Source organism: Cryptomeria japonica, chromosome 8, assembly GCF_030272615.1.
Source record: "Cryptomeria japonica chromosome 8, Sugi_1.0, whole genome shotgun sequence".
NCBI lineage: Eukaryota > Viridiplantae > Streptophyta > Pinopsida > Cupressales > Cupressaceae > Cryptomeria > Cryptomeria japonica.
Window position 1 is genome coordinate 332,500,012 of NC_081412.1, and position 26,488 is coordinate 332,526,499.

At 40.3% G+C, this 26,488-nt stretch overlaps 1 protein-coding gene across 2 annotated transcripts in view; it reads left to right on the forward strand.

Moving 5' to 3' along the window:
- Positions 1-26,488, forward strand: part of LOC131061525 (8-amino-7-oxononanoate synthase) — a 209,135-nt gene that overhangs the window by 150,436 nt on the left and 32,211 nt on the right. For both annotated transcript variants that reach the window (XM_057995255.2, XM_057995256.2), the window contains one exon: positions 11,213-11,301. In XM_057995255.2, coding sequence (XP_057851238.1) covers positions 11,213-11,301 — 89 coding nt within the window. The remainder of the gene's footprint in view (positions 1-11,212; positions 11,302-26,488) is intronic.

Genomic DNA, 26,488 nt, shown 5'->3' on the forward strand with positions numbered 1-26,488 from the left:
ACTCTTCGTGGCTCCGCCTCCTACGATGATCTGGCGACGCGTAGAAATTTCCGTTGGCCTCTGCACCCTCCGTGACACCTCCTTGGTTCCCCTCGGGCCCCCCTTTGGCAGGTCATCCTTCGGCAAGTTGCCTCAGCCTCCGTCTACGTTCTACTTGCTGCTCCAGAATCAAGGCCCTCTGCGCTGCCTCCCACTCGTCTGTTTCTGCTTTTTTATTTCTATCCTTATTCAATAGGTTTGGCATTAATTGTCGCACATTTCCATAACTCACAATTCATAAATCAAAACATGTCTTTATTAATTCATCTGCTCAAGTACAACTCGTGTCAATGACACTTTTATTTGAAAATAAAAAATTCAACGTTCAATTCCCTCCTGGCCTGGCGCCATCCCGTTCCGTTTCCCGTTGGCTGTTTTCTTTGTAGTTGCGAAGGATCTGTTGGCGTCGCTCTTCCTGGGCAATCTCCTCCAAGTGCGCCTGTTGTGCTAGCGATGCTTGTGCAAGCAACCGGGGGAGGTGGTTCATCAACTGGTTCACTGGCGGGCTAACCTCCAGAGCTGTCCACACGGCACTTGGTGGGATTTCCGCCTCTGCCGCCTCTCGTCGGACGTAGGTCTAAATGGCTACCTGGAGTAGAATTGAAAATTCTCTCGTTGCCGTGTCTTCGCCTGTGTAAAGTTCCGTTTGCGCGTCATTCGCCTCTGGGTTTATTTCACCAACTGGTAGGCCCATTGTGTTTGTGCGCCATCCGTGTCTTCCGTTCCCGAGTACGTCTAGGCAACGGCGCCAAATGTTTGCCCTCTCGGGTGAATACTTAAAGCATGAAGTACGTAATGCAGAACAATGCCATAGATATCAGACAAGTATCAGATATGTTATTCCATTCATAATTCGTCCCTTTACAAGTTACAATGAGGAGTATATAAAGATACCGAGGGGGTGCGAGCGCCAACCGCTGCATCGCAACTGCCACCCCTCGGGTGCCAACTAACAAACCCAATTACAACTTAATTAACTTTTCGTATTCCCGTATACAATAATGCGGCTAACAAAGTTGGGTTCAGGAAGGGGCGAGTTGAGGCGAGACTAGTCCTCTAGGGATGTACGCAGCCGCCCACAAGCCACGTGCATCGGGCGAACCCAAGCCTCGGAGTCGAACCCGAGACCAATGGGGAGCAAACCCATGGCTCAAGTCAACTCCGCTACTTGGGCGGGCTATATATATATATATATATTTTATTTTTTAACATGTTTTTGTACTAACGAACCCAAACCCCATTTCAAAATTTTGCTGTACCGGCGAACCGGTTCTTCGAACCCAAACCCAAACCGGCAAGCTAGCTTTCTGCCTTACCTTGGAGGTTGATCTTAACATTTATATCTCCCCACAGAGTGAAGAGGAATGTCTCTTCCTACGGTCACTGTTTGCAAAGGACATGTCCCTCATCATCATGTCTTCTGACCATTCACTACACTTAATTAATTTTTAGTTAAATGATATTGATTATTTCCCCTTGTTTGTTACCGGTTTCCTAATCTTGGTATTAGGTGATGAGTATCAATGTTAATGTTATGAAGGCAGCGATCAGCAGTCTGTAATGATCCACGATCCTTACTTTTCTATCGCTGCTTAGCAAATTATATATACAATTACATTTGCTTTATTTCTTAGTTGCTGTACATAACTTTCATCGCTGTATTTTTGAATTTGTAATCACCACTACCTTTAATCTCAAGCACTTCACTTTAATATTAATTACTGTCATATATCAAAGGTTTATACTTTGATCACTGGTTTAACACTCTGTATTTCATCAAGTCACTGCTTTATAGATTGGAAACAAATTAATGATGATTGTCGGCTGGAGACTGGAAAATTGTCATGTCTTATAAAGAAGACAATTTTCTATTAAATCAATTTTAGTTTTACTTAATATATTCTGTCTTTTAAGAATGGTTCGAGGAGGTATTTGGTGGGGCGTGACATTGTTTAAAATGTATGTTAGGAACCTTAAATCTTTTATGTGTGATAATTAATTTATACAAGAAAAAATCAAATAACACTATTACACAACAACACAGATTTATGGTAGGGAAATCCATAAAGGTAGAAAATGTTTACCTCACTGGGTAAACAGGAAGAATACAGAAATTGAACAGCAATGCACAATGCAAATACAAAAGAAGTACCAGAATAAGCTTGCCATTAATGTCAAAAGATGTTCATATTATAATGTGTCGCCAACATTACATGTCCTCCAACACCCGGAGGTGGTACAATATATGACAGCCGAAGGGGTGTGACACAACTGTCGCAACTCCAACTACCTACCCGTCGGCTAACTAACTGACCACCGTAACTCATTATTACCGACGACAACATAAACATAATATACCAACATAACATAATGATTATTCCCGTCAACATCATCCCCCCAAAAAAAAGAAGTCGACTCCGACGACTTAATACAAAATAGAGATGAACGGCAGGAACTACTGACGCCAGTCGGGCCCGGATCTTATACACTTGCTGCGTCCTCGCCTAAAAACCCTTTTCTGCTACCATCCGATGCTCAAGTGCGGATTTCACCAATATTGCTTCCTTTGCCAGCACAGTCCTCCTGTGCCTATCCCAAACTTGTCTGCAAAACATAATTTTCAGTCTCAGCTTCCACCAACTGCTACTCAAATGATACTGTCTCCCTAGCCAATTTGTCCTCGATAGCCACCCGTGCTGCTCTCCCGACATCCAACTCCTAGGTACGCTGAACTAAGTCTCACGAGATTATTGCCTCCAACCTGGTGGTCAGCTCCTCCCGAGCCCTCTGTGCATCCACCAAGGCAACCTCACGTCCAGCCGAGACATACTCCGAGTTCCTCAAAGCGTACCAGTCATGCCTGGAGGTGGCCACAATCCGTTGGCACAAATGCTAGGAGCCACCTCAAATCCTCCATCACACTCCCCAAAGGCTAAAAACTGAACTGAATAACTCCTTGGTGTCATACAACTGCGCGGACCTGCAATGCCTTCCCTCAAACTCTGTTTGTTTGCAACCTCCAAATCCGTCTCCCTCTACGGCTTATGGCTTCCCTGCCAATGCTTAGCTGTGGGCTTCTTTCGCACAATACGGACAACCACAACACTTCCCCTGGTCTTTTGTAGCTCAAAATAAACTGGGGGTCTGGGGGCAACGCCCCCAGCGGGGTCGAGGGGCAGTGCCCCCGTGGGGTCTGGGGCAGCGCCCCCATGGGGTCGAGGGGCAGCGCCCCTCGCGGGGTCCTGGGGCAGCCCAATCGTGCGGCTGCTTGGTCTACCTGTGGCGGTCGTTTTGCCCTTACGTGGCTGTGTGGATTGTGCGGGCTTGGTCTCTTTTTTTTTTCTTTTCCCTTTTGCGGCTGTTGCGCGTAACCCTTGCTGTGCGTGTTGATCGGGCCGTGCGGTGCATGGTCGGGCCGTGCGGTGCGTCTTCCTCCTCCTCTATCCCTTGCTGTGCGGCGGTGTTCGGTGTTGTGCGGTGTGCGGCGTTTTAACCTTGCGCGGCGGTGTCTTCATGCGGCGCTTTATATTTTTCGCGGCCTTCGGTGGCTCCCACCGCACGGTGGTGCCACCGTCAGTGGTTCCACCGCACGATGGGTCCACCGTCGGTGGTTCCACCGCACGGTGGCTCCACCGTCGGTGGTTCCACCGCACGGTGGCTCCACCGTCGGTGGTCCCACCGCACGATGGTTCCACCGCACGGTGGCTCCATCATCGGTGGTTCCATCGTACGGTGATGCCACCTTCGGTGGGCCCACCGTACGGTGGCCTTTTTCTCTCTTTTTTTTTTTTGGTACTTTTACGTTTTTTGTTTTTTTTATATATATATATTTTTTTCTTCCAACTGTACGGCCATCTGCCGTACGGCCCCGTACGGTGGCGTTTTTTTCACAATTTTTTTTTTTTTTTTGGTAAGTTGTCTAAAGAGTCTTCGGCTCGGGTCCCCTGTCTCTGGGATCGCCCTTCATCCTTCTCGGTTTTCCTCGCCCAAAAGTCTCCTGCTTTTGTCCTGTGCCTCTCAAGTCGCTTGCCCGGCCTCTTAGGTCCCCTTCCATCCTCTTGGGTCCCCCTTCGGGCTCTCGGGTGTCCGTCCGGCCTCTCGGGTCCCCTGCGCGCTTCGCGTGATAGGGTTTCAATTTAAACCTATTGGTGGCAAGTTTATTTTCCATGGCCATCCGAAGACCTGGAACCACAAATTCTATAGGGACCACGGTCTCCTTCCTGTACATAAGAAGAAGAAGGATAATAAAGATTTTGAAGGCTGCGGCCTTCCACACAGGGTTCCAATCGTTGCCGACACTCTTTGGATTATTTACGTCGCCAGGGTTTGGGGCGTCTCCCTTCCAATATTCTCTGTATTCTGGAGGATATTGATCTGGCTCCTCTCCTTCGACGCTTAATACGTTACAGGAGGGTGAGAACATCTCATAGTCCTCCTGCTGCCAATGGAACAATCCATTTAGTGAATCTGTGTCATCCTCCGAACAGCAACCTCCGATTTTTAATATGCCTTCGGCATCTGGGTCCATCCCCTCTCTCCCTTCGTCTCGTGGGTCATTTTCCCTCTCGGATTCAGATCCCGAGGAAGAGGCAAGTTCCTCGCTCACCAACTGCGTCCGGAGATCAATAGTGAATTTCTTGCCTCCGCTCTCCATCGAGAGTGTATTTCGTTTCCAGTTGTGGTTTGCTTTCGCTGCCACCAACCATCCTCTTCCAAGTATGGCGTCATACCCTTTCTGTTTCAATGGAATGACCACGAAGTCGAGTACAAAAGGTTGTGCACCCACGGTGACTTGCTGTGCCATCAACATGCCGAGGGGTTTAATCCCGTGCTGGTCTGCACCTAGCAGATTAAACGTAGGTGGCCATAGAGTGGGCTTTCCTAGCTTTTTCCATGTGTTCTCCGGAAGGACATTTACTCCGGAACCGCCGTCTACTATAGTATCCGTCAGAATGGTGCCGAGGATACCCATCTCCACCACGGCTGGGTGTCGGCCATTGTTGACGGTAAGTACAACTGGATTTGTTGCCGAGCTTCCTAGTATGGGAGCGTCCATGTCTCTAGGTTTGGGTTTATCAGCCTTTGTGCCCAACAACACTGTCCCCAATTGCGGTATGGTGTGTAGGAGGTCTTCCAGTTTCACAGGTACCTCCATTTGGAGCATCTGTCGTACAATGTTCCTCTTCGCGTCTGTGCAGTAGGGTCCAGATGACTTGTGTGTCTCTCCCTGTTGGGCTTTCATGGCCCTTTCTATTTCCTCCCTTGCCTCCGTCATTCTCTGCTTCTCGGTGCGGGGATGGGGGTATCGGGCTTCCTTTGCCTGCCCTCAAGTAAGAGCAAGGATGGCTTCTTTACCTCGTGTGTTGCCTTCGATATTTATCAGATTGGCCCCTACGCCAGACTTCGGACAATCGGCATCTTCATGGTCACCGGGGCCACACCACCGACATAGCTTTTGAGCGGTGTCATTGTTATTACACTCTCGTGCGTAATGACCCCATTGATTGAAAGCCCTACATTGAATCATCGGGCGTCCCTTCGCGTCGTATTGGACCCTGTTTCTGGTGGAATTATTATTAATCCCCCATCCGCCTCGTTGGTTTCCTCGGTAGCCTCCGGAAGATGCATTATTGTTTGAATCCGATGTGGAGGGCTGCTCATGTGCAAAGAGCACTTGCTGGTTACGTGCCTTCAGATTGTATGGGCATTCCTTCGTAGAATGTCCCATGATCTGGCAGATGTCACAGAATGCCTTCTTGGGACAGACACCCTTTGTGTGGCCGCTCTCCTTACAATCCGTGCACCACAGTTCATCATCCTTGCTTGTGGTCCCCTTCATTGTCTTAAACTCTTTTAACATCCGTTCCATATCCTTCTGAAGGGCCGTGACTTTCTTCTTCGGCTTCTCATCACTGCTACTCTCTTCTTCCGACGTATCATCTTCAGAGGATGACGAAGATCTATTCTTCTTCTTTTTGGCCGTCTTATTTTCACTTTCCAAGTCCATGGCCCGGTTGTATGCATCATCGTAGGATGTGGGGGGCACAATTTTCATCTTTCGTCGTAGCTTAGGGTTCAGACCCTCGACAAACCACCGCTTCTTTAAGCCATCAGCCGGTTGGCTTTCCATCTTTCCGACTAATTCCTTTAGCCGGCGGCCATATGCCCGTACGGTCTCCTTCTTTCCTTGCTTTGTTCCATAGATTTCCGAGACTATCTCATTATCATCTCGGAGAAGCCGAAATTCCTTCTCGAATGCTTTCTTCAATTCATCCCATGTAGTTACCCCGGTTTTATCCAAGTCTGAATACCAGTCAATAGCCACTCCTCTCAGTGTGGCGTGGAACTGCTTCATCCATTCATCCTGGTCAGTCACCCCATTGGCTGTCCAGATGGTTTCGCAGGTACGGCAATGCTGTGCGGGATCATCTTTGCTATCCCCGTTGAATTTGGGCAACTTCTGTTTGGTCGCCATTGATGGAAGTCGTCCACTTGGAGGTGGTTGTGGCCGTGTCTGCCCTCCGGCGCTGCTCCCTCTGATGCCGCTGATGTCTCTTGTGGTGGTGACCAAAGGTATGGTGTTCTGCCTTGCACCTACCATGCGGTTAGCTTCCCTTTCGCCGTCACCCGTGCCCGGCTCCCTTCGGTGATCCTCCCTTTGTGGCGTGAGAGCGACTACCGTGCGGTTAGCTCCCCCTTCGCCGTCACTCGTGCCCGGCTCCCTTCGGTGATCCTCCCCCTGTGGCGTGAGAGCGACTACCGTGCGGTTAGCTCCCCCTTCGCCGTCACTCGTGCCCGGCTCCCTTCGGTGATCCTCCCTCTGTGGCGTGAGAGATAAGTTTTTGAACCGATCTCGAGTCTCTTCAACTAGTTCTCTCCGTAACCTAGTTTCCTCCAGAAACTCTTCGAGGCTTCTCGCTCTACAGTAGTCTGGCGACGCGTAGAAATTCCCCTCGGCTTCTGCACCTTCCGTGACACCTCCTTGGTTCCCTTCGGGCAACCCTTCGGCAAGTTGCCTCAGCCTCTGTCTACGTTCTACACGTTGTTCCAGAATCAAAGCCTTCTGCGCAGCCTCCCACTCGTCGGTTTCTAATTTCTTATTTCTGTCTTTATTCAATAAATTGGGCATTAATTGTGGTACAATTTCATGTTTCACAACACATAAACCAAAACACAACAGTCTTTATTAATTCATTCTTTTGTATACAATCAACATAATTCTTCTGCTTCTAACAGTGTTCTTTATTTCTCTCCCTTCACAATTTAAGGATTATTTGTCCTTCGTCGGTCTTCTCTACGTCCGTCATCCTAGCGCTCATGAAATTCTCGTAAGATGTGCTGTCGTCGGTTCTCACGGTAGGTGTCTTCTCTGCGGTTTTGAAGAGCCAAAAATGCTTGAGCCAAAAGGTTAGGCAAATTGCTCATCAACCGATTCACCGCCGGGCTTACACCAAGCCCGCTCCACACAGCATCCTCTGGAACAGCCTCAACGGTGGCTTCCCTCCGTACGTGTGTTTCGATGGCTGCTTGAAGGATGCAAGAGAAATCTTTTGTGAGTGCTAGTTCTCCTTCGAACAGTTCTTGGTGATCCTCGTCAGGTTTACTGCTCGTCCCCTCGGGCAATGGTTGTCCCATTATCCCTGTGCCATGTAGTATATTCCCGTCCCTCCCGAAATAATTTCGGCAACGGCGCCAAATGTTTACCTCACTGGGTAAACAGGAAGAATACAGAAATCGAACAGCAATGCACAATGCAAATACAAAAGAAGTACCAGAATAAGCTTGCCATTAATGTCAAAAGATGTTCATATTATAATGTGTCGCCAACATTACATGTCCTCCAACACCCGGAGGTGGTACAATATATGACAGCCGAAGGGGTGCGACACAACCGTCGCAACTCCAACTACCTACCCGTCGGCTAACTAACTGACCGCCGTAACTCATTATTACCGACGACAACATAAACATAATATACCAACATAACATAATGATTATTCCCGTCAACAGAAAATTCCAGAAGCATCATCATAATGAGAAAGCTTAGAACTTGTTTGTACTATAAAGACTCATTAGGACTTGGGATTTCCATAATCCTTTCCTTAATTGTCTTCACACAAACCCTCTCTCGTGCAGTCACAGTAAAATCAAAATGTATTCACAAAAATTAAAATCTCTCTTACAATATCCCATGATAGAGATTTCCTGAAATGTATGGTGAGAAGGTAAGTTACACTTGTTCAGGAAATTATGAAACTTTTTCATATGATATTATTTAATTAATAAATTAATTAATATAAAAATATTTTCTTTTGTATATTAATTGAATATTTATACGAGATGAGAAGATTAAACATCCACAGGCTCAATCTAAATGAATTGAGGGACCGACCACTTTTGTTACTATCTTACCTTGTGTTCAACTTTTAATCACTCAAGCTCCACATTATAACCATGACTGACCAAGGTTATGCAGACTGAACAAATTTGGACACAAAAACAGAATTTATGTAGGCATACAATATTCTTGGGTCCATAGGATGCTTCAGACTTAAAACTTTAATATTCTTACTTTTTAACAATTTCATAAAACTTGTAGCATCAGCTAACAAAATTAGAACAATCTCTTTATTTACAGTTGCTTCTTGGAGATTGTTTGGAGATGAAAAATCAATTTGATTATACTCTTAACAATGCTTTGCACTTGAAGGGCAGCTGTTTGTATTGCCTGCAATGGTTGCCTTAGCAATCCTAATAATCTCTTCTGAAATTCCTCTTACAAGTTTGAATTTTTGGGAGTAAGGGCTTCTATTCTCATCATTTTACTTTCTTGCTACAGAAATGAAATTACCAATTCAGACAGTAATGTCTTTCAAAACCTCTTGCTCTCGGTAGTGCAAGGCAAAGTTTGAAGTCTTACTCAAACTGAGGTAGAATAGAGAACCTAGATTGCTTGATTGAAATCTAAAACCACAGTTTGAGGAATAATACAGTTCATTCTTACAAAGGACCTTCTTTTGGCAGCCATTTGTCTTTAGGGTTGCTGTACTTCATATTAAAAACCTTGAAGTAATAAAGCCACAGAAGATAAGGCTTACAGTTGTAATAAAGCCACCTTAGTGGCAATTGTTTTCTTTCTATTTTTTTAGTTCACTTTTTAGTGAGTTATGTAATATTTATCCATTTGGGTGGTTTCTCCTCCAATCTCTATATAAGAAGATGAAACTCTTTGTAATAATCAATCCAGTTATCTAATAGAATATTAAAATATACTGTTCTATTAATTATTCTAATATGGCATCAGAGCAGGGTCACACATGAATTTAGTGGTAAGTGTTTTCTTTCTATATTTTTAGTTCACTTTTAGTGAGTCATGTAATGTTTATCTATTTGGGTGGTTTCTTATCCAATCTCTATATAAGGAGATGAAACACTTTGTAATAATCAATCCAGTTATTTAATAGAATATTAAAATATTGTGTTTTTACCAGGGGATCACATGAATTTACTGGTTGGAGAGCTGTTCTTGGTAAAATTTGTGGTATTCTTTTGGAAAAACTCGTGAGGATTTCAAGGTTAAATGTTGGGTTGGTTTTTTTTTCTGTGGGCAGATTTTTTTTCAAAGAATCATGTAGGAATTTTCATGCAAAATAACTTGCATGAATTTGCATGTTGCTTGCGTTTCATTACATATGCATGCATGAACTTGCATGTCACTGCATGTGAAGATTCATGATATTTAAAGTTTTGAGTATTTCTTCTATTGGAAGGAACTGCATATTGTTAAAAGCTCGTTGATTGCAGTGGATGTTTTGTGTGATGCTTTTATCTAGATCAGCGTCCTAATGTTATTCAAAATTTCAGCAAGAAGGTACTAAGGTTTAAAAATATTCAGTTTTATTACATTTTTAAGAAATGGAAATTTTTCATTCGAGTTTCTTTAAATGACCCGCACAATGAAGATGGAGAAAATCCTGAAGGTTGGATAGACATGCACCTTGTCTGTGGGTATCTTGAAGTAAAATGTGCCGAAGTATTTCTTGAAGCTAATGCCAACACAATTTGTCGCCATGTTGAACATCCTCCAAATGCATTTTGAGGAGAGCCTAGAAAGATTATTATGCCTAATGAATCGCTTGTATTATAAGAAGCCCACACTTTCAACATAGTAGGAAGCTAGTGTAGACAACTCAAAATGGATGGTTGCCTAGTTAGCTTGGGAGTCATACACTTACAAGGGTTATGAGACAACTTGATGGAGCTCATTAATGTAGCTCAACATGGATTGTTTTCCAATGGTTCGGGAGATCAGTGATTCAAGAGTTCAAGAGGTGGTAACCTCGGAACTCAAGAATTCAGCTCGGAAGTTACATCTTTACAAAGGTTTGAGGCAACTTGATGGAGTTTTACCTGGTGCATGGTTTGTTTTAACTTTTAAGAATGGCATAGTCATGGTTTTGGGTGTTTTTAGTTTGTTATATTTTTAGTGAAGTCTTAAGGGAGTGTATTAGAATAATATTAAATTTTTAAAAGATAAGGTTTATATTTGTAATAAAGCTACCTTAGTGGTAAGTGTTTTCTTTCTTTTATTTTAATTTTCTTTTTAGTGAGTCATGTAATGTTTAGCAGTTTGGGTGGTTTCTTCTCCGATCTCTATATAAGGAGATGAAACTCTTTGTAATGATCAATATAGTTATTTAATAGAATATTAAAATGTCGTGTTCTATTAATTTTTACAATACTTAGCACCCATGTATGTCTCAACACCCATTCTTGAAGGTTGTAATGGATGACAAAAGCTGCTAAATTCACAAAGCAGTGTCTAACTTGTCACAGTAGTTTCAAGAGACTTTGTTGACAAATCTTTCATTGGGCATGCAATGGATGACTTCCAAGTTTTCTGACATTCACGTTTTCCCATTAGTGAGTCTCGTTGAAAGAAATCATCTTTCCCTTTTTAGCATCTGAACCCTTGTGCATGGTGAGATGCAGATTTGCAGTGCACTTCAAAGATGTCTTAAGTCTCCTTGTGTCCCTTGCTTATTTGTATCACTTGTTTTGTTTAATTATTATTTTTTTTGCATGCAAAGAGAGATTTATTTACTTGAATCCAAACTGACAGAAGCATCATAAACACAAAATTTATGTGCCTAATATTTTTGTCCTTCAACAGCAAAAAATGGAAACAGCTGATTCAATCAACAGGCCGAGCATTCATATTTTCTACCTCCCTTCCTGTTCCAGCAGTTGCTGCTGCTCACGGTAACTTGTTCTTTAGGGTTTCATGTTTTTTGGAGCATTTCATTTCTTCAGGCAAAGCATGTGCAAACTACATTGCGCATTGGAAACATTTTTAAAAAAAATTATGTTCTAGTCCTACCTGAGAAATTGCAACCTGTTTTTAACATTGCATTTTAAATTTTTTTAAATACATATAGCTTCTGATAATTAGCCACAAGGTTGAAAGAAATGTAGGGGACTGCATGAAGTTTCAAATCGTTAGTTTTCCCATCAGAAAGTGGGTTCCCTTGATGATATTACAAAGAGCAAATTTCGCATTAGAAATGTGAACATACAAATCTAATTTGTTAAATGATCTTAATATTCCATTTACATGGCAGAAAAATGATGTGGCAGAAGTGCAAATGTTTTTCAATTACACAGTTTCCAACAGGGAAAAACATGGGAAAAGATAATAAATAAAAATATGATAAAAATAGCACACAATTTTGATGTTTTGATTTCATGCCAAATTTTGTGTAGATATCAAAATCAAAATAAAGATTTACTGTATTAAATATTAAATTTGTAACTATGATGAAAATTTCAATTAAGCTTTCAATTTTCAACACCATCAAAGTTTCTAACTCTAATCATTTTTTAGGCACTTCTATAACTGAACAAATTGCTGCATTCTTTGAACAAATTGTGATTTATTGTTGATCTGTGAGTGTGATGAAAAATGTAAATATGAATACTAAGAAGGATTCAGGAAAAGACAAATGACAGATACACTGGTCAAATCCAACTGTCCGGGATGAACCTGCACCAGTGGTATTGACTCCCAACTGTGCAATATGGAATTTGATACTGAATCGAAACTTTTTGGTTTCTAATTTCTTGGTGATTTTTCTAGGGTCCAAAAGGAACGCTCAGCTGAACAATAATTATAAATAGAAGTGGGAAGTATTGGAAGGAAAACTAGAATCTTGTAATGATCAAAATAAGGGAGAATTCAGCAGGTTCATTGTTGTAATTGGAGGCTTCACAATTATCTATGCATTTAGTGGAGTAAAGGGTGGATTGCAGATATAGAAACTCATTGTACTTGCTCAATTGTCTAGTATTATTATGGTCCACCATCAGAGCTGGTTTTCCCTCATTGAGAGTTTCTAGGGTAAATTATTGTGTGTCCATTGTGTTGAATTCTTTTATTCCCAGCATGTTATTTCTGGATTCCCAAAAACATTCATCTCTTATCAAAACTTTTATTTGTTAAATCAATTAGAACAATAATAAATTAATTTCTTCATTTATTCTTCAAGTTGAGTTTATAGATCAATTGTCTACATGCATTTAAAACACATTTTTGTAGTTCAACACTATTCTTCTAAAAAGTTCACAGGCTTGAAAAGGGTGAGTCTTGGTTTCGATCATGTTGTATGGTATGTCATGACAACACAACAAAATTGAGGGCTGATGGTTACATTTTTTGCTTGTTTGTAATATCCCTGCTGTTATATGACTGAAAGTGTAGGGAATATTAACAAACAATTGTCCGATAACCTGCTGTTCTAGTTTTCAGACTGAATAAGTTGCGTGTTATGCAGTTTTAGACAGCTAGTATAACTCTGATTATGAAGCCTCCCCAATCGATGAAGAGCTGGCAACATTAATTCATGCAATCCCTTCAATCAGGGGTGAAACCCTTGTGTAGATTTCACCAAATTGCCAAAGTACTGTAGCTTTTACTGTTCACGACACTGTAGCAGCCCAACATAAATTTTGATTTGCAAATGATTTACTCTTAATCTTTCACAATCTTCAGATCTGCAAACACATAATCTTGGAACCCTCGAATAATCTTTGTATTTTCTCACCAATTTGCACAAATTTGATTGCTGGTTACAGCCAACTCAAAAGCAACCCTAGGAAGATATTTCACCACCTCGGGTTGCTGTTACAATGAAGTAGCTACGCACTCCAATGCCAAAAAGCTCTGAAAACTTGAAGAAACCCTTGGTCTCTCCAAATCCCAATGCTCTCCAATATCAAGTTGAAAGAAATAACAATCACATAATGAATTTGATTTAGCTTGAAGAGTCTTATATTCTCCACATGGGTCGATTTCCAATAAAGCAATATACATAACATTTAAAATGTCATTTTCATTTAGACTTAGGAAATCTTTTAATTTCTCATTAATAATGGACCCCATAATTAATTGTATTAATGGCCCCCTTTCAATGATGACTTGACCCTCAACTTAAGTGAAATTACAATGTTAAATTGTAACTTTATAATAAGCCATTTAATGATTTAATATTAATTGGGCCACTAAAATCTTCATAACTCCCAAAATACTCAACATTTTGATTTGTCGTCTGAAACGGAAGTTCATCCTGCTTTTCCCCATGTGACCAAAAGCATTTTCTAAAAATAGAAAGGTCCCCTCTCTATGAGCTTCTGTCTTACTATAAATAGTAAGTATGACAAATGTATAGCAAATGAGGTCCAAATGATGCCAAACGAAAGCCAAACCAAAGCATACTGAATCCTGGAGTAGATACCAACTGAAAGAGACCCTTTGTCCATCCTCATTAGCCTACGAGGGTCAGAATGATAGGCTAATCATTCAAAAATAGGAACAAGATAAAAAAGGGTCATTACATTGTTAATGCTATATTATTTATATAGCCCAAAAAATGCTCCCTTATTATCTCAAAGAAATTATAATGTATAGGATAAGTAGTACACTCAACACAAATAGACTAGGATATTGCAATAAATCATATAATGGCAAACAGTTAACCTAGAATAATTGAGATGCGATTGATGATGTTACTGAAATAAATGCCTGCATTCAAATAAATAAAACAATGTTTCTTAGCTCTAAACTTGATGGAGATTCCTTTGTAATAACCTGAATTGAATATTACCTATTATTTGATAAAATTCAGTTCACCTCAATGAATTTCAACAGCTAATTCCACAAACCAGAATATTCCAATGGCAAGTATTGGCAGTAAGCCACACAATCAATAACTGAATATTTTTACTTGCTACACAATTATCAGATCTGCATCTATGAATTATGTGTGCAGAAGTTATGGATATTAGATCTACTGAAATGAATAACAAGTATGCCAGAACTCAGCTTTGCAGGAGTGGCCCAATAACAGTAAAGAAATCCTTTTATTCACCAATCAAATTCAACCCCTAAAACAGGTCCAATCAGGCCCTTGTGGAGTGGCCAGATTGCAGGCTTAATGCAACAAATACAGCAATGAATACCATAGTTGGCTTTAATGGAAGCAGCTGCATACAAATGATGAATATCAGTCAGCTCTAGTGATAGCAGCTTGATAAAATTATATATTACAGTGGGCTCTAGTGATAGCACTGTAATGTCCCTCTTCCTAAATTACTGTGTGCTGCCCTAGATTACAATTTTTCAGCTATCAAGAGGGTTTTAAGAAGGGAATCTCCTTATCTCCTTGGTAGGGATAACCTGCAACACAAGGTAGAGGATAATCTTCTAAATACAATATATGAATGGTTGTCATTTATAAATCAGTTATGATAGTATAAATAAGAAAAAATAGAAAAAATAATTATGATTTATGAATTAGGAAAGACTATAATTTAAAGAATTACTATAACGAAACTTAAACAATTTTGCAAACAGCACTGTAATGTAAAAAATCAGAAGTCCTAGATCATAACTATAGGAATCCTAATTGTCTTGATAGGGTGCCTTAGCAGTGGTTCTCCTCAATCAAGTCATTTGATGAGGGTTCCTTAATAACGGTTCTCTCTCTGCCTGAGAGGGTGGTTCTCTCTCTGCCTGAGAGGGTGCCTTAATAACGGTTCTCCCTCTGTCTGAGAGGGTGCCTTATTAGCGGTTCTTCCTCTAGAGACAAAGTTCAGCAATATCAAAGATCAGATTCATAAATATGGATCAACCGAATGGGCAGGAAGTTATCAATATCAGTCATAAATGTACACGTATTAACATGTAATATCCAGATATTATCATGCCATAAATTACCAAACAATGTATCTCTAGTTTGCTACATACATTTCACAGAATTCCTACCAATTGAATATCAGTCTAAGTATATTCATGGCAGGACGTAGGCTTTTCCTTCTTACTTCCTTCTTTTTCCATTTTTTCCTTTTTTCTCCACCTATCCCCTCCCATGTCTATTGGACGGTATTTATCCTTCCTAACGTGGGTGGCGAGTTACATATCTCCAGCCACATCTGTTGGTAGCAGCGACCCCTTTGAAAGGTCATTGCCTCTCTTAATCTCTGTAATACTCCATGGGGGTGATCGTGCCTTTTCAATGTTCGACTAATATTCATTTAATATCAATTAATCAGCAATTAAGATCTAATGTAAATAATAATAATTAACCAGTAACCATATTTAAAATTTAGATTTTATGTTGCGAAATGGCTTTGCGAATTTTTCCGCAAAAATATCCAGACATCGAGCGACAGAAATGGTTCTTGGGCAAACAAAATATGTGGTTTCGGCTTGCAATTCGGGGAACTAGGCTCCCCTTCCTCAGACGAAATCAGAATGGCAGATGGTGAAATCTAGGAGATATTAGAGGGCAGTGAGGAAGGGCTTACCGTTTTCCAGGGCTAGAAGATGTTTCAATGGTAAACAGAATACCCTCTCCGCTTGGAAGGCTCTTTCAGGCCGACCATCTCCAATAGATTCACCCATTTGCAGGATCTTGAGGGAGGTTTTTCAAAACCGGTTTCCTAGAACAAGCCAAAAATAAATAAAATATCGAGAACTTGGAGAGATGGAGATCGGGTGTTAATAATGCTAGACCTAAGATATCTGAGGAGGGATGTAAGAAACCCACATCTCTGCTTCCTTCCAAACCCGTGTAGGTGAAGTCGAATTTGGAAACAAACCCTAAATCAGAAAAGAAAAATGTATTGGAAATCAATGATAGTCTAGTTGAAAGGATTCAACAAACATGTAAGAAGAGAGGCAGGAAATCCCTATCGGAATTGAGAGCTAATGATGGAATAGCTGAAGGCCAGGTTAAACTTACATATATGTTTCATGCAAAGAAGGGGAAGGTCCTTCCCACAACACCATGAAAGTATTATCATGGAATGTTAGGGGTTTAAACGCCCCTAACAAGCAACGGATTGTTAAACGTTGTCTGTCTACCTATAGTTCTAATTTATTTATGTTACAAGAAACCAAACTAGAGAAAGATGACTTAGCCTCTTTTGGTAAACGATTAGGCTTTAGACATATTACAGGAGTACCAACCATTGGAGCCTCTGGAGGTTTGGCCATGATTTGGGATCCTCGCAATATTGGGTTCTCATTATTAGAAACTCATGGCAATTGGATCAGTGGCAAAGTCACCAGTTTTAAACATAAACTAGATTTTCTCATTATTAATGTTTATGGACCGACACTAAATGAGGACAAAAGGAGGGTTTGGAAGGAAATCGAGGAATTCATAAGTAGTACCCAAGAACAGACTTGCATCATAGGAGGTGACTTCAATGCTATTATTAATCAATCTGAGAAACGAGGAGGCAAAGGCAAAACCTCTAGAGCTACTTTAGACTTTGTAGATTGGATTCATCGCAATGGCTTGGTAGAGATTAACATGGTTAAGGATGCCTTTACCTGGAATAACAGAAGTTAGGTTTTAGTAATATCGTGGAAAAATTAGATAGGTTCTTTGTATCAGGTAGTCTCATCAACTTTCCGTATACCTTAGAAGCCTCAATCTTACCCTTCTCGGGCTCGGATCATTTTCCGATTCAACTTAACATTCTTGTGGATTCAGGACCAAAAAGATGTCCTTTCAAATTCAAACAGATGTGGTTGAGAGATGATAATATTCTTAGGCTTTTAGAGGAATGGTGGAAGGAGGCAGAGGTCTCTGGGTCCGAGATCTTTAAGGTAGTCAATAAGCTTAAGATAATAAAGCAGAAGCTCATATTGTGGAATAGGGAACACTTTGGTAATATATTTGACAAGAAGGCACAGGTGGAAGCAGAGTTAGTGGAAGTAAACGAAGCTGTCATGTTGAAAGGGATGGATGAAGCTTTGTTTCTCAGAGAAAAGAAACACCTTGAACAAGAAAATATTCTTGCAAAAGAGGAGGTCTTTTGGAAACAAAAACCTAGAGAAACGTGGATGGATGAGGGGGATAAGAACACTAAATTCTTTCACAATAGTGTCAAACTTAGGAGAGTCATTAACAGAATCTATAAGATTAAGATTAGTAACAGCTCTGAGGTGGTAGATCCTAAGCTCATCTCTAGGGAGGCAGTAGATTTTTTTTCCAACATTCTCAACATAGATTTGAGTCCTCATCGCTCAGACCAAGACAAGTTTCTAAAATTTATACCCAAATTACTAAGTAAGGAACAAACTTATAGTCTGACTGCAAAATACTCTTTATCAGAAGTAGAAGCAGCTCTTATGCAGATGAATCCAGATAAATCCCCCTGTCTGGATGGCTTTCTGACTAGTTTTTTTTAGAAGTGTTGGCCCTTCATATGGGAGGAGGTGTCGCGTGCTCTTGAAGGCATGAGGAATTTAGGTAATATTCTCAAAGAAATCAATAATACTTTCTTGACCCTCATCCCGAAGAAGGGAAAGCCTGAATATTTTGATGAGTTCAGACCAATTGCACTGTGTAACACCATCTATAAGCTTTTTTCTAAGACATTAGCTAATAGGCTTCAAAAAATCCTTCCTCTTTTGATTAGTGAGGAACAAACGGGTTTTGTTCCTGGAAGGTCTATTTATGATGGGGTTATTATAGCACAGGAGGCCATACATTCTGTCTAGAAGAATGGAACCCATAGCATGCTCTTAAAACTAGACATTAGAAAAGCCTACGACAAGGTGGACTGGAGATTCTTGTGCAAATGCCTAGAAGCCTTTGGATTCCCCTCGTCATGGATTAACTTGATATTTGAATGCATTTCAACACCTAAATTCTCAATGTTAGTTAATGGAACTCCAGAGGGATTTTTTAGCTCTTCCAGGGGTCTAAGACAAGGAGATCCTTTATCCCCTTTCCTTTTCATCATCATGGCGGAATCATTGGGTAGAGCTATTTCTAGAGCAAGGGAAAGCAATCAGATCTCAGGAATTAGAATTACTAGCAACTTAGATCCTACCACGCACCAACAATTTGTGGATGATACTATGTTATATGGTCTCAGTGATATAGGCGAAGCGAGAGCTTATAAGCAAATCCTAGACTCTTACTCTAAGGCTTCTGGACAAGAAATTAACCCAACTAAATCTGAAGTCTTCTTTTTTAACACTAAGGTATGCTTACAAAAAAACATCTGCAAAGTTTTGAATTTTAATTTGGTTATGCTCCCCTGCAAATATCTAGGTTTGCCTTTAGATAAGGGTAATGGATCTTCAAAGTTGTGGGATATAGTGATAGATAGGATTAAGAAGAAGGTAGCAACCTGGAAAGGTAAGTGGCTATCCTTTGCAGACAGAGTGACCATGGTTAAATCGGTTTTGGCATCAATGCCAATCTATTAGTTATCATGTATTAACCTTCCACAGTCCAAAAAGAAAGAATTGAGTAAACATCGAAGGTCTTTTTTTCTGGCAGGGTACTGCGGATAAGAGGAAGATCTCCCTCATGGCTTGGGATAAGATTTGCAGGCCAAAGTCAGAAGGTGGTATAGGGATTAAGAATATTAAGGACCAGAGTAGAGCATTAGGGGCAAAATTAATCTGGAGAATGTTTAGATCCCCCCACCACAAGTGGGCTTAGATCTTATTCCACAAATATCTTAGTGGTAGGGACCATACTAGCCTCTTTAGGGAAATTTCTCCTCCAAAAGGATGTCGCATTTGGAATTTTATGTTGGATTGCAGGAAAATAATCTTAGATAAATTATCTTGGAACTTGGGCAATGGTGAGAAAGCCCTTTTTTGGATGGATTCTTGGGGTGGATTCAAGGCACTACATAAGACTGCTAATCTAGAGACGTCTAGAGCAGTGCTGGAATCCACATGGGGTAGGCATGTCAGGGACTACATAACGCCAATAGACAAGGACCTAGCTAAGGGTTGGGAATGGAAATCTCTAGATCATGTGGATATCCCAGAAATGGAGAAACAGGAGCTCCAAGACATCCTTAAGAATAGAATGGTCTCCTTCAACTTGGGGTCAGATACTCTTGTTTGGGATGGATCGAAATCAAGAGAATACACCTCTAAAAATGGTTATAGTCTCCTCCTTAGTCAGCAACTCTCCTTACGCACTTTTGTCCCCTCAATCTTGTGTTGGGACAAGATGTGTTTGCCAAAGGCAGGGCTGTTCTCGTGGTTTGCTCTCCAAAATAAGATTCTTACTGCGGACAGATTCAGGAAAATGGGCTTTGAGGGACCCAGTAGATGCCCTTTATGTGAAAAGGCTGAAGAAGATAAGGATCATATCCTCCTAAATTGCAATTATGCCTCCAAATGTTGGCTTTGGTTATGTAACAAATTAGGATGGAGCTCAACTCTCCCTAATTCCATTCTAGATATGTTTCAGGCATGGCCCATTCTTCATCAACGTTCCCTCTTTGGAGGTCTATGGAAATTGGCCCCTTCTTTGGTAATTTGGGAACTTTGGAAGGAATGCAATAGGAGACTTTTTAAGGAAAAGAAAATGGAATGGCTCCAACTAGTGAATAAAATTGAGGCCTCAGTAGTAGAAACTCTTAATAGAAGGACATCTAAATTTCCTAGTAAACTTTTTGAGATGACATACTGGAATGAGAAAATGAGAGGTAGGTGGTTAGGTCTGAAGATCCCTCCCTTTGTAGGAGTGAGAAACTCCAATAAAAAGGAGTTAAGAGAAGCTTGCAAATGGAAGGTCCCCAAAAAGGGGTGGGCTAAGCTTAACTTCGATGGAGCATCTCGTGGGAATCCGGGTCTTGCAGGGATCGAATGTTGTTTGCATGATGATGCTGGTAGAGAATTAGCTAAGTTGGCCAAGCCTATAGGTATTGAATCCAATAATAAAGCAAAAATTTTAGTTTTAGTTGAAGGCCTCCTCTTATGTCAAAACATGGGTATAAGTAAGCTCGCCATAGAAGGAGATTCGGCTATTATTATCAATGGCCTTAGAAAAGGTTGTCTTCCTAATTGGAAGCTAAATGCAATCTTATCAAGGGCTCTAAGCCTTCTCAAGGTATTCAAGAAAACAACCTTCAATCATAACTACAGAGAAGGTAACTCTAGGGCGGATGAATTAGCCAATGCAGAGGCTGATGGGCGATTTTTAAGTTAAGATAGGGTCCTTCTTTTTGTCCTAAGAGCCTGCTATAAGGTTTAGATTTCTTAGGATTGATGTTCTCCAAGAGTCAAGATTTGGTATCTCTCTGGGGATTCTTCCTACGAACCATGCTACCCCCTTTAGAATGAAGGTAGGTATGTTAGTTTCAGATGGTAAGGGCTAGGCTTCAGTTAGTAGAGAAAACTTCTTTGTTGTCTAGATGACCATCCCAAATCCATCTCAGAGATCTTTGCTTAGTCTCAATTTTCTGAGTGAACTGGGATAAGCTGGATATTAGAGCATGGTCCTCTTCTTTATTTTTTGATTGTGGATATTTGTCGTATTCGGGATAAATACACAGTGAATCATTTGTATATGTGCATATATATATATATACATTAATTAATATACATGTGCAAATACATATTCATATATAAACAAATATAGATTTTCTCAGATCTTCGAACTTCTGCATATATACATCTATATAAATATATATTTAGATATATATATATATATTTACAGGTACATATGTATATATATATATATATATATATATATGGATATGCATATATATATATATATGCATATATAAATATATATATATATATATATATATATATATATATATATATATACATGTATGGGTGTATATATATTAATACACACATATATATAATATATACAGATATGCATAATTGATATTTACATTTATAATGATGAACATGTTGACATCTATGTGTATATATATAAATAGGTGTATATGTATATATATGGATGTATGTATATATATATGGTTATATATATGGATATGCATATCTATATATATATATATATGCAAACTTTTAGGGAGAGTTAAATGCTTATAGACATTTATAATGTCATCAACTTGTCAGCACATTTTCTCGAGCATAGCCTTTATTCTATTCAAATTAAATCCTCTTTTTTTGGCGTTATACTCAGAATCGATGATGTGACCTTCCTTGCCGCATGCGCCAGCTATAACTAAGTAGCTCGCTCAACTAACGACGACGGTATTAATGTTGTCCTCATTTTTGTTTTCAAAAATGAAGGACCACTACAGTGAAATTTTTATGAAAAAATTGAAATTTTTACTCTATGGCACGCTTCTTGAGGCAGAATTTCGACTAATCCTTGGACTGGCTTGATCCTCAGTCCATTCTCGAACTACGTTTCGAATTTCGTCCAATTCTAGGTTCGTTTGCTATGCCTTTCCTTCAATTTCGGGTTTTAAAACCCAGACTGCAGGTGGAGAATTTTCTTCAAACTGCAAGTTTTAATGATATTCATTGTTATGGTCTTTGTAGGGGAAGTTTTGATCAATTACATGTGCACTTTTGTTTTAAATATGTCACTTGTAATTTATTTTAAGTTTCCCCTTTAATGTTTTTATCTTTTTATTGTGTTTCGGTCATTTTTAGTTAAAATAGGGATTTTTTGACCCAACTGCAAGCAAACTTGCAGTTTGTTCAAAAAACCCCTACTTTAGTGGTTTTCACATGCAATAGGGATTTTAAATCCCCATTACATATGTGCAAGTGTTTTTAACTTGTTGTAGGGGTTTTATTTCCCTTTTACAAGTATTTTAAACTTGCAATTTGTCTTAAAAAACCCGATTTTGACATAAAAGTGCATTTTTGACAATTTTAAACTTGTCATTTGTCCAAAAAAACCCGATTTTGGCTTGATGAGTGAAAAAGTGAAAAATTAAACTTGCAATTTGTCTTAAAAAACCCGATTTTGACATGAAAGAGGGAAAAGTGAAAATCGAACTTGTTGTTTTCTATCTAAAACCCGATTTGCTTCATTTTGGACAAATCGAACTTGTCTTTTGCTCCAAAAAACCCGAAATGCAAGGGAAAAACGATTTTTGACCATTTCAAGGCGAATTTTGTGGAGAAATTGTTGCAGGAAAGAGGCGTTTTGGTTTGCATCCTATCTTCATGCATTGTTAGACATCTTTCACGCCATTTGGTGGATACATTTGCTGGTTTTTGCCTTAAATCAGCAACCACGCTCTTCTTTAATGCCACGTTTTGAGGGGTTAAATCTTTAACAAATTGCAAACTCCTTAAGCGTTTTGTCTTCTTCTACCTAGGCGTGGAGGGTGAGAGGGTTTTCGCACCATTCAATGATGCCGTTAGAGTTTATGATGGAGGCCACGTGATTTCCTTTGGCCGCGTTTTTAAATTTTGGCAGCGTTTTTAACCTTTGGCGTCATTGCTCCAACAAATACCTTAGGCGTTTTGCTCCAAAAAACTTGAAATACACACTTTCATTGGCATGTTACCCCTTCAAGTTTAAGATTGCTGCCATATTTGGGGCATTTTTTTACAAAAAACGTGATAAGGGTTTGATATACCGATTTTGCTTCTTCATTCCAAGAATTGTTGCATTATTGGAGAAGCATTGTGCATTTTTAAGAAAGGTATGTTCTCCTTCCTTTTTTCTCTTCATTTTATTATTTTCTTGTTTTCTTTATTTTTCGTTATTAGTTGCATTTTTGGCATGTGATGTTCTTCCCCTTGAAAATTGGTTTTCGTGAAAGAAATCTTCCCTTTTGAAATGCAATTGTTGAATTGCATTGTTCTTCCTAAAATTCCCTCTTAAACTTATATTCGGGATTTTTAATCTCGATTACAAGTTCGCTAGAAATTCTTGTTCTTCCCTTACGGTTAAGGAATTTAACTATTTTTGGTTAAAATTCCAAGCTTGAAAAGTGTGAAATACCCTTCCCTTGCAAATTCGGGTTTTAAAAACCGGATTACATGTTGAAAAGTTCTTCTCATTTTCATGAAAATGACTTTCCCGGATATTCCCATTTCCATTCATTCACGTTCCCCATATCCGTACTTTCCATTTCCATCATTTCCCGCAAGTCAAAATCCCATTTTTCATCCATTTCTCCATTTTCGAATTTACAAGTGTACTTGTATTCGGGTTTTAAAACCCCGATTGCATGTATGTACTTTCCAACTTGTATACTTGCGAAAATTCTCCCAAGATCCAAAATTGGTCAAAGTAAAGATTTTCCCATTTTTACATATCTCCCCTCTTCCTCTCACAAAACCGTGAAATTCAAAGATCAAAGTTTTACCCATTTGAAAAAGAAAGAATGATATTTGCAGCTGATTATGATGTGGCCTTAAATCTATTAAGTCTTCATCACAGCATTCCAGGTTCACAATCAATGTCAGATTTGCTGGCATCGCCAACTCCAAAGAAAATGAAATACAAATATGACAAATACCAGAATGAGGTTACACCTTCTCAGGTATCTTCTCCATTGGATCGCATCAGGGACACAGAAATAGGGCACGTTGATATGGCAGAATTCATTCACAGGGTGGAAGATCCACAGGATAACAACTTGCAGCGGCTGTTGGACAGCCATATCCATCATGCATCTTCTTTCCCAGTGGCTGCCCTAGAACCTGAGTTTGTTCTTGCATGCGCCCATCATTTTGACAAAGAGTCAAGAGTCATCAAAAATGATGATGGTGAAGCTATAATTCGTCTTGATGCGGATACAATCGAGAAGGTCTTCAAGATACCTCCTGCACCTGTTTATATGGAAATCACGAAAGAAAGTGCAGCAGAGTATTATATGAAAAGGGAAAAAGATTGCAAGCGACACATCAATAGATGGATCCAAGAGCCTCGTCCTTCCTTCTCAAGATGGGCAAAGTTGTACCGTTGTGATTTCAAGTGGGAGATAGAAGACACCATCACTCTTCTCAGCAGGATGATGGGTCTTGAGCACTCTAATGTCTTTGAGCCATGGATGTATCAATTCATTATGTTCATATGGCAGTCGCATCACATTTCATGGGGTGAAATCATCAGCGATGCTTTGTGCGAACAACTTGCAGCAGTTCCTACCACTATGACCTTTTTCATGAATTCTTATTTGGTATATTTAGCAGCGTCACTTAGACACTTTCCAGGTCTTTCTACCAAGGGTGATCGCTCGCTTATACCAGTTAGGGAATATTATGACCAGTTGCTATTGAAACCTAGCAGACTACATTTCAGAAGAGTCCAAGATGCATTCTTCGGATATTTCATGTGTCAGTTTGACGTGGATCTCAGAAACAAAAGAGTATCAGATGAGGCATGGGTCAAGGTGTCTGAGTATGGGTGTTTATTCCTGCAATTTTCCACCTTCACCTATATAAGGATTGGATGCTATGATGGACAACCATACATGCTTCCAAGATACCCAACCGATAAGATAATTCTTATGGAGTTGGGAAGACAGATCATGGATGTTCATACTTTTCAGTCCGCTAGACACAAGGTTGGAATGGGGATCTCTAGCACAACCCATTGAAAATTGGTCGATACTCCCTTGTCACATCTGTGAAGGCTAAGGCCATGGAGGTTGAATTGCAGGAAATCAAGCTTAAGAGGTTCAAACCTAGAGCTGATTTTGATTATAGAGGTATGAAGGAGAAGATCAAGAAATCCTTTGTGCATGTTCATCGCATTGAAGACATCTGGGTAGATCTCCGCACAGAAGTCGAAGTTCTGAAGATGGATTACTGCAGGCTCACTGTTGAACAAATTGTTGACTTGAACTTGGCGGATATCCCACAAGGGATGATCGATGACGGGCATATACTTGATCCTGAATACATTTCACAAAGGGTTGAGGAAGCTCCACTTCCTTTGATCCAATGGTCACACAAGGAGTGCGTCTCCATCCTTGATAGATTTCAGCCTATCTTGGCCAATACTAACGCATGGCTGAAAAGTAATGCTGTTAGACTTATCAAAATCAAGGTTGGTAAAGAAGACGATTCTACAGGGCCTCTTGGACGGAAGTCTGAGATTCAGATTGATAACAAGGAGGGTGCTTCATCTTCAGGCACAAGGATCAAGTTACGAGTTAGTCGTGCAGTAGTGCTTCCTCCTGAGGAGACGACTACTCGTGGGAAGGAGAAATCACGGTTCCATGTTCGGGTGATCGATCTGGATAATCCAGAAGAGGGGCAGCAATCTGACGATGCGCCTAGGTCTCCAGTTTCAGACTCACCTCACGAGGTCATTCCTCCAGTTTCCATTGAGACGCCTCTTTCTCCTCCCGATTTGCTCATAGATGAGTCTCCTCAGAATGCAGTTCCCATTTCAGCATACGAGCCTTCTCCTGATCAACAACGAGAAAGTATGTTGGAAGTTCCTGAAGATAATCCCACTTGCATTCAGTTATCATAAATTGATACTTCCACTTCTGGTTTTGAAGAATTTATGAGGCAATCTTCATGCCCATTGGTAACTGAGCAAACCGTGGTCGCTATTCAAACAGATATTCCTCCCAGGGTGACCACGGTAATTCAAACAGAAACTGCTTCTCCTTTGCCTACGGCTGCTACTGGAAGTGAGTTGATGACTTTGCCTCCATGGCTTAGTTCTTTCACCACGAAAAGAAAGAAGCAGGAGATCTCACCTGATGCCTTTGACTACCAGCAACTCAAACAGTCTAGATCAAAAGTTGCTAAGAAGGCAAAGACTATCTCTAGGGTAACTGTTGATAGCAACAAGATGAAAGTAGCTGAAATTGTGGAACGTATTGCAGATAAACCAGTTGATGAAATGTCAGCTGTTGATTATAAGGTTACAAGGGTAGAATTGGGCAAGCGAACACATGAGGTCATTAAACATGATGCTCAGTTTTCTGTTGCTTCACTAGTGCAAAGGTGTGACGATCTTCTTGCAAAGAAAGACAAGCTAGAAGAAGAAAACCAACAGCTCATGGCAGCCATTCATAAAATCACAAAACTTGCTGCTAAAGGGAGTAACTCCATAGGTTCTTCTGGTTCCCAAGAATCAATTCGTGGAGTGGAAAGGGCTGCTCAGAAAGTACAAGCACTGGATTCCTGGGTTGATCAGCTTCATGATCAATGTAT